This window comes from Rousettus aegyptiacus, unplaced genomic scaffold, assembly GCF_014176215.1.
Source record: "Rousettus aegyptiacus isolate mRouAeg1 unplaced genomic scaffold, mRouAeg1.p scaffold_m13_p_5, whole genome shotgun sequence".
NCBI lineage: Eukaryota > Metazoa > Chordata > Mammalia > Chiroptera > Pteropodidae > Rousettus > Rousettus aegyptiacus.
Window position 1 is genome coordinate 16,245,541 of NW_023416308.1, and position 16,713 is coordinate 16,262,253.

At 42.9% G+C, this 16,713-nt stretch overlaps 1 protein-coding gene across 2 annotated transcripts in view; it reads right to left on the reverse strand.

Annotated features, from left to right (window-relative positions):
- Nucleotides 1–16,713, reverse strand: part of OSBP2 (oxysterol binding protein 2) — a 159,448-nt gene that overhangs the window by 125,298 nt on the left and 17,437 nt on the right. For both annotated transcript variants that reach the window (XM_036221035.1, XM_036221034.1), the window contains exon 2: nt 1,858–2,066. In XM_036221035.1, the coding sequence (XP_036076928.1) occupies nt 1,858–2,066 (209 nt within the window). The remainder of the gene's footprint in view (nt 1–1,857; nt 2,067–16,713) is intronic.

A 16,713-nucleotide genomic window follows, 5' to 3' on the forward strand; every position in this document is an offset into this window, starting at 1 on the left:
TTGTTTTACAGTCCTTTTTATTTCTGTAACGTCCGTAGTAATGTCTCCATTTTCATTTCTAATTTTAATAATTTGAGTCTTCTCTTTCTTTTCCTAGTTAGTCTAGCTAAAGTTTTGCCAATTTTGTTGATCTTTTTAAAAAAATCAACTTTTGGTTTCATTGATTTTCTCTATATTTTTCTATTTTTTATATCATTTGTGTGATCTAATTCCCATTTTTTAACATGTCCTCCTGCCTGGTGTTTGGAGAACTGACTGCAGGCAGGAAGACAACGAGGAGGCTGTTCCACACAGGCAGGTAAGGAAGGCAAGAAGGGATGGTAACTAGACTGGGGGTGGTAGAAAAGCTGAAGAGTAGCAGATGATCTCAAGAAGTAAGCAAAGGAAGGAAGAAGGCTTCTTACTAGATGACAAATGGTATGCAGTCATCGATGGACTAGATAGGCCCCAGGATGACCTGTAGGGGTCTGCCCAGAATACTGTCTGGGCCCTGACCCAGCTGGTGGCCATCAGCCAGACAGAGAGAACCACACTAGGCAGCCTTCCGTTGTTCAGGGACACCTAAAGCTTACTCCAAGCAAAAAGTTACAGACCGCGACTCTCCAATGTCAATCTGAGAACCGTGGAATGAGGACACTGCCTTGCAGAGAAGGCCACCACAAGCACTATTTTTAAAGAAATAATCGGGTGGCCCTAATCCTTCTATAAAAAGCACAGTACCTGCCTAAAGTCTTCCCCTTTTACATACATTCATTCATTTGTGCTTCAACAAGCCAAAGGAGAGGAATCCTACCATTTCTCCCTGACATGAAGTATGTGCTACCTTGAGTTGTACCAGAATGTTCCTGTATCCTTACCCAAAAGGCTAACTCCTTGGGAACAAAAGATATGTGTTGAGTCTCCAGCCTCTGACCATGCCTAAGTGGCATGAAATGAAGTCAGTGAGCCTGAGGCTGCTTCCTCAGGGATCCCAACCTTTCCTAGAAGTCTCGGCTAGCAATCCCTAGCATGGGCCAGCTGAGTTAACAAGCACTTTCACTGAGCTGCAGAAGAAACCCCTCCCACTGGCCATCCCAGGAAAACTGTTCTAGGATGCTGAATCCAATAAATGCTGCATTATTTTTTCAGGAAGTTCCTAGAAAAATGAAGTAATTTATCATTTATTTTACTTAATAGAAGCTAGAAAGAGGAAACTAGTTCTTTCCTGACCAGCAGTGCTCCCACACTGAGCCAATGGGGTTGTCCTGAGCTCAGCCACACCACCAGCCACATCATTCTCCACAGTGGCTTTCCATGGGCATCCAAACTGAGACCACAGGTTCTGCTGAGGGTCTCAGCACAGACCATGCCTGCGATGGGCCCCAAACCTCCTTCACCAGGAAATGGAATGGTGCCCTTGGGACACCCCGGATATTGGAGCTTGCCTCCCACCTAGACAAAGGCAGCAGCTCTGGCTAGATGGTTTTCAATCTCCACAATGGACCTAGAAAAAAGTCTGTCCTGAGGCACAGGTTTACAATCCTGGTCTCCCAGCCCTGACTGCTGCTCTGGAGCTGACCCACTGCAGCATCTAAAGGGTCTGCTGAAATCCAGAAACCATACTTTTGCGAAGACATGGGCACACAACCTTGCCCACCACAAACATTCCCATTTCAAGAACTGCCAGCCACGTAAGCATCTCACTATTGAGGATGCAGGAAGCTGAGTGGGAAGGGCGAATACACACCTCAACCTTCCCAGGTTGGTCTGGACTAGCCTGGGTCTCCTGATCACCACTGCCCCACAAATGCTTTCAATTCTCACTCTCTCCAGAGCCACAACACTGCACGTACACCCACTGCACCACGCACTCACTACCTGAATGGCTGTTCATCATGCGGACAGCCTTGGCCTTGGCCAGCTCCAGGGCGGTGATCCACTGCTGCCGCTCCACCTCCGAGCTGGCCTTGAGGTGGTAGGTCCTTGCTCCACTGGTCAGCACGATACTGCAAGAATCCTCCGTTTCAAAGTGCGAGGTGGATAGGTTGATGGTGCCACGGCAGGTGTGGGCCATTTCACCCTGATTTCTGTAGGATGCAAGAGAAGGTATGGATTGAGGCTCCCAAACTCTATAGCTCCAGACTGAAGAAAGCCTCAGGGCAAATCCTAAGAACCTCAGATCCTTGGAACTGGGAGAGGTCCTGGAGTTAGAGCTGGAGATGATGCCTATTGGTATTGACTGGGAGAAGTTTGGTTGAGGGGCACTTAGTGGGTAGAGTGGCAGAGGAAGGAAGCCCTACATCAATGCCACTTGTGGGGTATGCCTGCTGTGATCTGAGTCTTGCAAACATCAAGACATGGAGAAGGGTGACTGCTCAGGGTTCTGCTAGGCAGCTAAGACCTCTAACTCCATCCCAGGCTCTTTCTACTAAGTCTCAGAACCAGAGATCAAGCAGGGTGAGAACCTGCCACTAAAATTGAGATTAGAGACACAGAACTCTAGTGGGTGGACTTAGAGGCACCCCACCCCTTGCCAGAAGTGGCCTGGTAACCAAGATCCATAGAGCAATGATGCCACTATTCTCCTCTGGCCCCACAATGAATAAGATGAAGGCAATAGCTGGGCTACCACGTGCGACCTCATGACAAGGGACTGACCTTTTGCTGGTTACAAGATTATAGAGCTAATGGTACCAAACTAAAGAGGAAGCAGAGATGACTAAAGTGTGGGCCATTTCAAACTGAGACTAGTGTCTGGAAACTGAGATCCAACTATCATAACTAATTAAGTCACTCTCCCTTAGATACTTGAGGGAGATTCAGAACAACCAAGACATGCAGAATGTCTCCACAAAGGTGCTGGAAAAGGAAGAATAACTGATCAGTATGTAACACTGCCATTGGCAGGAGCCCATCTGGCAATTCTGCTGCCCTTTAATGCTCATTTACTTTCCCTAGCTGTCATCATCTGTCATTTTCTTGATTCTCCTACCAGGTCTAAAGTCAAATGACTTGACACCTAATAAGACATTTATCTTGCATTTGAACAGCTACTGCCTTCTGATTCCCCAATGCTTTGGTTGAATTCCTTAGAGAAGATGACACAGTTTATACCTTAAGAAAGGTCCAGCTCTTAGGTGCTGACATCTTCCACTTGAAGGAAAGTCATTCTAATTTACAAAACTGGCAAAGCTGGCCATGCTGGGTGGGAACCTGCTGTTTTACATTTAAGGCTAAAGATGGTTCAGGTGTTAAATTGTATCATAACTAACCAAAAATGACACTATGGCTTAGCTCAAAAAAAAAAAAAGAGGGACAAACAGTATTCTACGCAGAGGGAAAAGCAAGGGGCAAAGACTATGAGGCAAGGGAGGGGGGTTGTGGCATTCAAAAAATAGAAAAAGATTCCATGGGGCTGGAGCACTGAGAACAAGAGAGTGGATGAGAAAAAAAAAAAAAAAAGCAGCAGCAGCTAGAAAATAAGGCAGGGACCAAATGTTCTACCTTGCAGGACACATTAAGAACCTAGACTTTTGTCCCCAAACTAAAATAACGGGCTTCCTAGGCCTATTCTCAAGAAGGAAGCAGAGGTGACCAAGAGTTCCTGAATTTCTTATAAAAAATATAGAGTAAAAGTGCCTTGCACAAAGTGGGAGATGGAAGCCAGGCCACTGAGTGAAATCAAAGTGGACTGGAAGTTATCCCATGGCCACTGTATTGGATTACAACCCACCAACTAAAATAAATACCCATGAGTCCATGCTGTTATAAGTAAATAACTGAAGAAATAAATAAATGGGAAGAAAGGACAGACCTTCCTTAATAAGATTAGATGGAATTATGGAGATAGAAAATCACTAAATGTAATGTGGAATCCTGTTTTGGATTATAACGCAGAAAAAAAGACAATGGAAAAACTCAGGAAATACAAAGAAAGTTTGAAGTTTAGTTAATAGTAGTTTGACAATGTTAATTTCCTGGTTTTGATAATTGTTCTTTGGTGAGGTAAGATGTTAACATTTCGGGGAAGTTAGGTGAAGAGTATATGGAAACTCTCTGTACTATATTTGTAACTTTTCCATAAGTCTAAGTTATTTCAAAATAAAAATAAAATTTAATGCTGCCATCACCTTTATGCAGGGTCATAGCTGATACGAAATCTTGTGGCCAGAACCTGAACTCACCTGCTCTCAGTGACTGGGCTGGAAATATTCCTAACATCACTGAAGGACAGAAGCCCCAAGCCCCCATCACAAAGCCTGGTTCTGGGTTGGGCTCTCAAGGGGACAAGATAGAGCACTTTAAAGATCCCTAGAGAGGTGGTCAAGATAGCAGAGGAGGTAAATACTATGCTTGCCTCCTCTCACAACCACATCAAAATTACAATTAAACTACAGAACAGCCATCACTGGGAGTCATCTAAAGTCTACCTGAACAGAAAAGGCTTACAGCTAGGGACAGATATAAGAGGCCACCTTGAGACTGGTAGGTGGGGCAAAGATGCAAAACAGGCTGGTCCCACAGCCTCATGTGGCAGTGGAGAGTTGGGAGGGATATCTTGGCTGTGAAGGTCCCCCAAGAGGAGCAAAGGGTCTTGGCCCCATACTGAGCTCCCCAGCCTGGGGTTCCACTGCCAGGAAGAGAAGCCCCCACAACTTCTGGCTATGAAAACCAACAGAGATTATGGCTGAATGAGACGGAGGGCAGCTGAAGTTGCATACATTTCTTTTAAAGGTCCCCCGCCCAGACTTACTCGCTGACAGACTCACCCACACTGAGCTCCAGCACAAGGGCAGCAGCTTGAAAGGTGCCAGGAACATACCAGGAGGAACTGAGTTGTCTGACTTCAGGGCGAGGGATGAAGGGACAGTATTTTCCCAGATAGAAGGGCTGGTGGAATCTATTATTTCCTTATTGAGCCTTCTCCGTTCCTAGAATGCAGATGCAAGCAGCTGCCATATCTGAGTGTCCATCAGCCTGGCTAACACTGGTCACCCTGCCCTGGTGATTCCCTGAGACTCTGCCCCATCCAACTTGCAGGCCTAACCAAGCCACTTCCAATGGCTTTCACATACTAATGGACAATCTTGGCTCATGTTGCAGACTTTCCTAAAATCTCTCAAAGGTTCATAAAACCCAAACAAGCAGTATCTGGCCTCAGCATACCCTGTACCTCTTGCTGAGCAGCCCCGAGCCTGGCACTAGCAGCAGCTGGCATTGGTTCGTGGCTTAGCCTCTCAAGGCACCTTTAAGCCCAGCACAGGTAGTGACAATCTGCAGACTGCTCAGTGACGCTTGCCAGGTGGCCCTGAGCAGGACACAGGCTACAGCTGAACTTGGCCTGTGGTGGGGCCCTTTCCAGGAGGCTCCAGGGCTAGCATGCCCAGTGGCTGGCTTCTGAGCAAACCGGAGCACCACCTAGTGCTGCATCTGAGGACAAACACCCAAAGGGCAGACTAGGCAGGCACCAGAGCCCTGCTAAAGCAAACCCTCAGGGTCAGCCCCTCCCTGGCTAGTCCTCACGATTAATCAGCCTGAGGGTCAATCTCTCCCATTTATGTGCAAAAAGCAACCAAGGCTCAACTACAACAGGAGGGCACTCACAACCCATACAAGGGACACCCTGGAGCACCTGATTCAGGTGACCAGGGAGACTGAACCCCTGGGTCCCACAGGACACCTACTACATAAAGCAACTCTACTAAGACCAGGAAACCTAGTGGCTCTACCTAATACATAGAAACAAACACAGAAGGTAGCTAAAATGGGGAGACTGAGAAACATATTCCAAATGAAAAAACAAAACAAAACTCTGGAAAAAGAACTAAACAAAATGGAGACATGGAAACTACCAGATGCAGAGTTAAACTTAAAGGAAGAGTAGATGAACTCAGTGTGAAATTTAATGAAGAGATAGAATACATAAAAATGGAGATAGAAAACATAAAAAAGAACCAATCCGAAATGGAGAATATAATAACTGAAATGAAGAATACCTTAGGAGGGATCAACAGTAGATTAGATAAAGCAAGGGACTGAACAGCAATTTAGAAGATAAGGTAGCAGAAAACACCCATTCAGAATAGTAACAAGGAAAAAGAATCCAAAAAACGATATAACATCTGAGATAACATCAATTGTAACAATATTCACATCGTAAGGATCCCAGAAGAAGAGAGAAAGCAAGGAATTAAAAATCTATTTGAAGAAATAATGATGGAAAATTTCCCTAACCTGGCAAAGGAAATAGACATAAGCCCAAAAAGTGCCGAGAGCCTCAACAAGATGAACCCAAAGAGGCCCACACCAAGATGCATCATAATTAAAATGTCAAGGGTTAAAGACAAAGAGAATCTTAAAAGCAGCTAGAAAAGCAATTAGTTACCTACAAGGGAGCACCCATAACAATGTCAGCTGATTTCTCAACAGACACTTTGCAGGCCAGAGGGGATTGGCATGAAATATTCAAAGTGATGAAAAGCAAGGACCTACAACCAAGATTACTCTACCCAGCAAAGCTACCACTTAGAATTGAAAGACAGATAAAGAGCTTCCCGAAAAGAAAAGCTAGAGGAGTTACTCAACACCAAGCCAGTGTTACAGGAAATATTGGAGGGACTTCTTTAAGAAGAAGAAAAAGATTAAAAACATGAATAATAAAATTCCAATAACTACATATCTATCAACAATTACTTTAAATGTAAATGAATTAAATGCTCTGATCAAAATATATAGAGTGGCTAAATGGATAAGAAAACAAGACCCTTACATATGTTGCCTCCAAGAGACTCACTTCAGATTGAAAGACACACAGAGACTAAAAGTAAAGGGATGAAAAAAGATGTTTCATGAAAATAGAAACAAACAAACAAAAAGCTGGGGTAGCAATACTTATACCAGATATAATAGACTTTAAAACAAAGGCTATAACAAGAGACAAAGGACCCGGTTATCCCACGTCTGAGTATTTATCTGAACAAATCCAAAACCCTACTTTAAAGGGACATGAGAATCCATGTATTCACTGCAGCATTTATTTACAGTAGTCAAGCTGTGGAGGATACCTGAGTGTCCATCAACGGATGAATGGATAAAGAGGTGGATCATATATACAATGGAATATTAGCTATATAAAAGAATGAAATCTTGCCATCTACAACAACATGAATAACCTAGAGGGCATCTTGCTGAGTGGAATAAGTCAGACAGAGAAAGACAAATACCATATTATTTCATTTACATGTGGAATCTAAAGAACAAAGTAAACAAACAAAACAGAAACAAACTCGTAGATACAGAGAACATTTTGATGGTTGTCATATGGGAGGGGGTCTGGGGGAGCGAGTGAAAAAGGTGAGGGGATTAAGAAGTACAAATTTGCAGTTACAGAACAGTCATGAGGATGTAAAGTATAGCATAATGAATATAGTCAATAATGTTGTAATAACTACGTATGGCGTCAGATGGGTACTAGATTTATCAGGATGATCACTTCATGAGTTATGTAAATGTCTAATCACTCTGTTATACACCTGAAATTAATATAAGACTGTGTGCCAACTTTAATTGAAAATATGTATATTAGAGAGGTGCACCAGTGAGGCTCAGGGAGAGAGAAAGAATATTCCAGTCAAGATAAGTCTGAAAACCAAAATTCAAAATCCCTGAAGAAAACCAATGCTAATAAAGAATCCAATAGCACAGAGAATGAATCACTTGAGAGAAAACAGAACTATCAGAATATGAAAAATAATTAATATAAATATGTTTAGGATTCTCAAAGAAGAGGGAATAACATCTAATAAGAGGAACAATAATTTATGAAACAAAAGTAGGTAAAAATGAAATAAGAAAGGGTAGATATGAAAAAGTAACAAAAGAATTTCAGAAAATGAAACTATAGCAGATAAGCTTTATCATCTACCCAATATCCAAATCTAAATTTAGCTTTAACTCATAATTGAAATTATTTTTCATTTAAGAACTTGAGGAGAGTAATTTTTCAGCTTTACCTTTCTGTGTTCTTTGGAAGAACTTATATAACGGCACATGTGAATTTGGGGATTAAAAGTCCCTTAAAATGATCATGATCCAATGTATTTGTTTGTCTTAGAATTTAGCTCTGCTTCTTTTCCTTTCATTTAGATGTTTTGTGGTCAATCCATTCTCTACCATTAGCCAAAGTGATATTTTTTGTCCTGATTAGTCAGTTTTTAAAAATGTCAAGTCATCCATTTCAGCAAAGAAAGTGCACCAATGATTCCTGACTGTGGGATTCACTGGTGTCAACATGAACCCCGCTGTCACTCAGAAGCAGCCACTCTGACATATGAAATGGCTTACTGAAGGCTCAGCTGAGGCACAGACTGGGTAGAGTCTTATGGGCTTGAGCTTCTGTCCTCCAGTATGCCTTAAACTGCTATGTGTTGCCGTGTCCTGTGTAACTGCAGCAAATGAGGCTAGGAGTAGCCCTGCTCACCATCATATGTGGTTATGCCTTGCAGACTTTGTACTTCCCATCCCCATACACTTGGGCTTAGCTAGCTTAGAAATTCTAGTTTTGGAGTGAGTGGGGCATGAGACACAATAAGGCTTTCATTGAACTAGAAACTGACACATGGCCACCTCTGGCTCCTCATACAGGTGACAGATTAAGAAGGGAGTGACTATAATATTTCTGAGGTTGCTGATGCTAATTGCCATAAGGAATTAGGTTAGTGACATATATGGGGATGGAGAAAGAATGTCTGGATTGAGCCCAGGGGATTTCCTGGGTCATCCCTTAATACTTCCATGTCTGGTTAATGGCCATTAATGGGCAAGGCAACCAGGAAGTCAAACCCCACAGGGCAAATGTCACAGACCAGCCAAAGTGCTAGGGTAGAGTGAAGATCCAGAATGGTTGATGAAGAAGGAAGATAATGAATATCAATTATAGTGTCGAGACCAGCCACAGCAGCAGAGAATGTAATAACATCCAGCAATGCACTGTACTGCCTTGTTTCCTAACCTTCTTGCTTCAGGCCTCTAGGTGACCCCAGGTGGCCACCAGGAAGGAGACTCTATCACTGACTGAGACTTGTACCCCCACCCCTTCCAGGGAAGGGGTAAAAACGTTTTTGTTCTCTAAAGAGAGTGGAGGTCGGCACATTGCATAGGAGAGCTGATACCACGGGAGGGCATGAGCAGATCTGAGTAGCACAAGGTGTGGAGAGCACTGGACACAGATCTCGTGTGCCTTCTCAGATTCCCTCGACCACCTCCTGTCTCTCTTGGTTGATGTCTTGTCCTCGCCCATTTGGCCCTTCACTTCTGGACTTGCATAAAATGCCACAGTGGAAAATGGGCGATGGAAGCCAACAGGGCAGATAAATTCCCCTTCCGTTCTTCCCTCTGTAAACTGCTCAGAGGCATGTTTTCTCCTTGCATGTATTTTGGACAGGTCCGCACGTCATGCCTGCACACTGTGTCTCTCTGCAGCAAACTGTGAAGCCACATCCAGCAATGCACTGTAAGAACATCCAGCAATGCACTGTACTGCCTTGCCACTTTGATCGTCCCTGTTTAACTTCCCGTTTTTGCCTCACCGCCTTGGGATTGCATCTCCCAAGCAAAGTGTCAGCTCGTTCATCCTTGCCTGGGGCTATGTTCTCTAGAGAACTTTCATAAAAATGTTCTTGGGCAAGAAAAAAATTGACAGGGCCGCAAATTTGAATGCAGACTCTTGGAGAGACGAAAGCTATTAATCTGGAGCAAAGCACTGGGCCTGTGTGTGACTTTCATTCAACACTAGCTCAAGCTGATTCTGATTCACTTGCTAAATTCTCCTTCAATCTTCCAAATTCTAATTCAGCAAGTACTTCCTGTGAGCTACTATATAAAGGAATTGTGTTAAAAACTGGAGAGAGGGTAGATATAAAGATAAATAAGGCACATTTTCTGGCCTCAAAGAGCCATTCATCTTATTAAAGAGACAGGCCTATACACTGCAAGCTGCTATTGAATAAGCGGAGGGAAATAAATTCAACATAAAGGGGGCATTTACTTTATGAAAATTCATTGAGCTACATTCTTATAGTTTAGCTACTTTTCTGTATATATGTTACACGCACACAATGTATTCTATGTTACATACATATCAGTTGTCAATAAAAAGCTGGCTTTAAAAGCACACTCAAAATAGAAGGATAAGCTGCCAGTGGTAGGAGCTTGGGAGACAGAACGGCCCTTTCTGTCCCAGAGAACTCAAGGAGGTACACTGGCACAGAGTCTCAAACAATGATGGGACTCTGCCTTGGCAAAGACTAGGAGGAGGGCCTGGCTAACCCAGAGCAGCAACGTGGGGGCATGTGGTTCTGGGGAAGGAGAGGGTCCAGCCATGGCCTGGACTGATGATGGGAATTGTGAATTAAACTGTGTCCCCCAGGAAGACATGCCAAAGTCCCAATCCCCAGCACCTGTGAACGTGACCTTATTTGAAAATAGTGTCTCTGAAGATATAATGACGTTCAGATGAGGTCATTAGGGGTGAGCCTTAATCTAATATGACTGGTGTCCTCATAAGAGGAACAGAGACACAGAGACACACAGGGAGAAGACAGCCAGGTGACAATGGAGTGACGCATCTACAAACCAAGGAACACCAAGGATTACCAGCAAACGCTAGATGCCAGGAAGGCGTGGGAAAGATTCCCAAGAACCATCAGAGAAAGCACAGCCCTGCTGACACCTTGATTTTGGGCCTCTACCCTCTGGAACTGTAAGGCAAGAAGTTTCCAGTTGTTTTAAGCCCAAGAGCCTGTAGGACACTAACACAATGGCTCAACAGATGAGCGGAATAATGACCTTCCGGAACTTTGCATACAGCTGAGCTGGTTTATTTCCACATGCCAATCATGTGGAAATAAATAAATCATGAGGGCTGCACTTCAGCCCTCCACACAGTTCTGACCCAAAACACTTGCCCGCACGGCTCCTCTCATTAAGGGAGCAGTCCTGCCCCCAAAGCTGCCCATCCTCCTCAGACTTTTCTCCTCTTCCCATACCACAGAGGCTGGAAAGCCAAAAAATGACCTGCAGCAAAGATTCCAAGGGTTCAGGTTCCCCCAATGACACACATTCTCAAAAGACTTAAACGTGAAAGCTGGTTAAGACAGGAGCAGGCAGGATACGAGGTATCCATTGCTGTAGCAGGAACTATGGCACAGGATCATGCTTTTGCAAATGTCAGCTTCCCAATTCTGTGCCTCCATCAGGTAGCGTCAGCAGTTTGTCCCATCACAACAGAAGCAGTCAGTCTGGGGACCTGGATGCTCCTGCCTCTCAGCCTCCAGCTGCTCCTCCAGCAGCACCTCCAGCCTCCCAGGGGGTAGGAAGTGGCCTCACCCTGGCAGCACAGCTTTTCTGCTAGCACTAGCCAGAGTCGTTTCTGCTGTGTGGGGCTGAGTCCTGGCCGAGGCACCTCCCCAGAGGCCACATCATCTTGGAATGAACACCTGTGCCTGCAAACAAGGTTTCATGTTTACTCTCCAGCACTTCTCCTGTGTGCAACCAGGGCGCACACAGGCTAATCCTATGCATTCGCAGAGGTCTTTAAATCTGGATCTAGAGATACAAAAAAGTATGTTCTGAAAATGCAAGCCATCAGCTGGGGCAGACAGTCACAATAAATATATTCAACAAAGAACTTGTATCAAGAAATATAAAGAACCCCTAAGATCCATAAGAAAGAGGCCAACTACTCAATTTAAAAATGCGCAGAAGACTTGAACAGGCATGTCACAAAAGGGGATATCCAGATGGCTAATGACCATATGAAAAAGTGCCCAACCTCATCAGTTATTAGGAAGCACACATAGGCCCCACTCAGCAGTTCCACTCCTACAGACCTCCCACGAGGGATGGGTACACGTAGCTACCAAAAGACATGTACTGGAATGTCTGCAGCCCTCCCCCTAATAGCCCGCAACTGAAATCAACTCATGTGTCCATCCATACTAGAATGGATGAACAAATGGTGGTTCATCCATTTGGTGATTTATCCAAATGATGGAATATTACACAACAATGAGAATAAATTCATTAGAACTACACATAACAACCTGGAAGAATCTCATAAATATAAGGTTGAGCAGAAGAAGCCAGACACAAAGAGAATGTATTGTGTGATTCCGTTTACAGAAAGTACAATAACAGGCAAAACTAAGCTCTGGGGTGAGAAATCAAGACACCAGTTACCCTTGGGGGAACAGTAACCTGAGGGGCGCCTGGGGAGCGGGTCACATTTTATTTCTTTAAGGGGTTGGTGGTTATCCAGTGTGTTCATTTTGTGAACATTCCCCAAGCTTTCCCCTATTAGCCTACTTTTCCTAATGTACATTGCGCTTTATTAAAATTTTATATTTAAAAGAACACGGAAGGGGGAGAGTTCTTTCCTGGCAGTGGAGGCAGCAGAACAGCTGGTTCTCAGGGGCAGCAGAGATCCTGGTGCGTAGGTGGCATCGAAGTGCCTGAGTGGCAGTGTCTTCTCCAGAATGGTCCTATGACATGACCTTGTCACAGATCTGGCTGCCCTGTTCTCACCCCTCTTCTGAGAGCTCCATTCTCCTGCCTTTCCAGGGGTCCTGGGAGCTCCTAAAGAGCCTTCCAGTAATACCTTTTCATTTTTGCTTAAAATATCCAGAGCTGGTTTTATTATTCTAGACTAAGAACCTGCTGGCACACACAGGCAGTAGCCACAGAAGGGATGTCAGAAGGCAAGAAGGGCAGTGAAGAAGGTTGTATAAGAGACACAGGCAGGAGAAAAAGAAGATTTCTGTTCTACCTCTCAGGCCACGGGGATGCTGTTAAGACCCTATTGGGTCTAAGTTATGAAGCTCAGCTTACTCATTCTAACTACCACATCCTGAGGGCTTCCCTTAGATGCGTCTCACATGGATTAGCCATTGAAGATGTGATAAGAAAGATAAAAAGTTAATGCAGAGGCTGAGGCCTGGAGATGTGGGCAGCTCGCTGGAGATCCCAAAGGGGACAGAGCCACTAGAGCCAGGCCCACCTACCCAACCTCCAGCCCCGCCTTTTATCCACCAGACTGCAGAAACTTGTCCCCCAGGTTTCATATGCACTCTCAAAAGTCATCGAAGCTGATCGGATGGCATCATTTAGAAAATGTTCAACATCAGAAGTGGCCCATCAAGCAGAAGCATTTACTGTGCAGTGTTCACTTCCGTGTAGTGTTCACTGTGAGACCTGACATCATTTCGTTTGCTTCTGGCCTCATTCCCTGTCACTTAAAGTTTCCCTTGAGAAATGTTAAAGAAAAGCTGCTATAAATTTTACAGGAAAAATCTTTTCAATGTAATTTCTAAAAATAAAAAAAAAAAAAAGAGACTCGGGAGCCATTCCCCAGTTAGTGAAATTCATGACACTACATTTTTACACAAATAGAGGATAACAGTTAATTTATAAAGCACAGTATTCTTACCAATACAACTTTCATCTAGGCAGTAGTTCACTTTATATACGAGTCCGTGACAAACATGACTATTCTGATCCTCACAAGGGCCCAGAAAGTGGGCAAAGCAGACATTGATTTGTTTAGCAAATATTTCTCAAATGTATTCTATGTGGCAGGCACCTATAGGAGGGAATTAGTGCATAATTTTACAGCCAAGAAAAGGGAAGAGACCAGGAAAAAGTAAATAATATGCCCTAGTTCACAGAACTGATAAAAAAATAAATCCAGAACTAGATCTGGGTGTCTTTGCCATCAGCACAGGGCTCTTTCCATGGGGACTACTGAGGTATCCATGCAGAAAATAGGTTTTACTTTACCTGAGTATTGTATTGGCTGCTTGAGAGCTAGAACATATGTTCCATGAGACACAGGCCTGGCCTCCTGTCTGGCCCAGCTAGAGAGCTGACACGTGGTGAGAGCTCAGAGATGATGTACTGGCTGAGTGAATCAACAGATGAGTGTTACACAAGCAGCAGAACAAACCCGGGCCGACGACCCAGCCCCCACCCCAAGTTCTGCTGACTATGCACGCTGAAGGTAGAACAGGGAAACAACATCCCACCCTATCAACATCCCTCACTGAAGATTCATTATGCCCTTTCTGTGGTTCCATCAAAATATCAGAATCCTATATACCACCCAGTGACAACTAAGGTAGTTCCTAAGATTAAAAGGAAAGCTTGTCACAGAACATTAGGCAAATGCTTTAGATTTCAAGTTTATACTAAAAGGTCATGTCAAGTAGACATGGAGGAACATGCCTTTTTTTCTACCAATGCAATAACCCATCATATACTTCCAAGGTTACTACAGTTTTAATTGTGGGGTTGGTCTGGCTAAAGTCTCACCCCTAGACTTCACCAAGCAGAATTCCAAGTCCTCTCCAGCACGTCTCTTCAACCTCTGCCCTGCTCAGCCCTTCTCTGGGTCACGGTCACCTCTCAACTAGACAAAATCCACAGCCTCCTCATCAGTTTCTACATCTCACCTTGCCCCTGCTGATCCACTCCTCTGCTACATTTTTGTAAAATTTCACTCTAAGTCTGTCAACATGCTGCTTTAAACCCTTTAAATACTCTCCACTTTCTTTAGGATGAAGTCCTCACTCCTGAATAAGACTTATGAGTTCTTCCTGAGCTAGCTCCTACCTGCCCATGGCTTCCGACCCAACCTGCTAGCTCCCAGGCCTGAAATGCCACTTCTTCCAAGAAACTTCCTTACGTGCCCTGCTGTGCCCCCACAGCCTCTCGGGCTCCTTCCTCACTGCTCTTACCACGTCATATTCTGATCAATGCTTCATCCATCTGATGCAGAGTCTGTAGCTGTCTAATTCAATGCTGTATCTCCAGAACTAGCAAGTGTTAACCACATCATTTGTGCTCAGTAAATATTTGTTAAATGAATCAATTCAACTTGCAATACTTTTAATTTGGTCAGAAGGACCATTGTTTTCATGCAAGGTTGGTTTTTGTTGTTGTTTATTTTTTTGATAATCAAGATGGTCTTAAACATCCATTTAGGTAAAGCGAGTTTAAAATACCTGGAAAATAAATGTTATCATTAAAAACCCACCTTTTTGAAAAATAATAACTGAGCAATGAACACCATTAAGTTTTCCTGTTGCTACTAGGCTATGGAAATTTTTTAAATGCTCAACTTAAATTTTCCAGCTCTCTCCATTACAAGGTTAATTGATAGTGAATCTCTAAAAAGAAATAGAAAGTCTCCGCAAAGAAATAGGAGATATAAAGAAGAACAAAATGAAAATTTCAGAACTGAAAAATACAATAACCAAAATGAAAAACTCAGCGAAGTGCTCAACAACAGAAGGAAGGGACAGAAGGGAAAAAATCAGTTAACTTGAACAGAACAATAGAAATTACCCAGTCTGAACAATGGAAAGAAGAGAGGTTGAATAAAAAGGGACAGTGACTCAAGGACCTGTAGGACCATAACAAAAGATCTGACAACACTTGTGTCATCGGTGTCCCAAAAAATGGAGAAGAAAGAAGGTAGGGCAGGCAAAGTATTTGAAGAAATAATGGCTGAAAACTCCCCAAATTTGGCAAAAAAACAAAACAAAACGAAACATAAATTTACAGATTCAAAAAGCTAAGCAAAACCTAATAAACAAATAAACAAAAGAGTACACCAAGATACATCATAGTCAAACTTCTGGAAATAAAAAGAAAAGAAAAAATATCTTGGAAGTAGTGAGACATCTTACTGAAGGGGAAAACAATTTGAATGATAGAGGATTTGATGAGAAACCACGGAGGCCAGAAGGAATGGCACAACAATTTCTCAAAGCCTGAAAGAAAAGAATTGTTAATCCAGCATCCAGTGACAATGCCCTCTAGGAATGAAGGGAAAGTAAAAACATTCTGAGAGGTAGAAAAACAAAGAGAATTTGTCAGCAGCAGACCTACCCCCCTCCTTCAAAAAAAATCGCTAAAGGAAGTTCTCTAAAAAGAAAAAAGTGATTTTTTTAAAGGAATCTTAGAACACCAGGAAGGAAGGAAGAACATGATAAGCAAAAATCTGGGTTAAGACAATTGATTCCTTCTCTTGAGTTTTCTAAATTGTGTTTGAAGACTGAAGTAAAAATTAAAACACTGTCAGATGTTCACATGTCTGTACAAGAAATATTTAAGATAATAATATTACAAATGAGGAAGAGCAAAGGAACTTACAGGGAGGTAAGGTTTCTATATTTCACTAAAACTGTTAAAAGGTCACCAGACTAAGTTATATACATATAATGCTATAATTGAATCACTCAAGTTATCCAAAGAGAGAGAGATACTAAAAAAACACTATAAAATGATTAAACATAGAGTTATCATATGACCCAGCAATTCTACTCCTAGGTGTATACTCAAGAGAAATAAAAACATATGTCCAAACAAAAACTTGCACATAGACTTTTATAACAGCATTATGCATAACAGCCAAAGGTGGGAACAATCCAAATATTCATTAATGGATGAATGGACAAAAAAATGCTGTATGTCCATACAACAGAATATTATGTCATACAATAGAATATTATTCAACCATACAAAGGAATGAAGTACTGATACGTCCTAGATGATAAACCTCGAAAACATTATGCTGTTAAAGAAGACAGTCATAAAAGTCCATATATTGCATGATTCTATCCATATAAAAGTCTAGAATAGAGAAATACATAGAGACAGAAAGTAGATGAGTGGTTG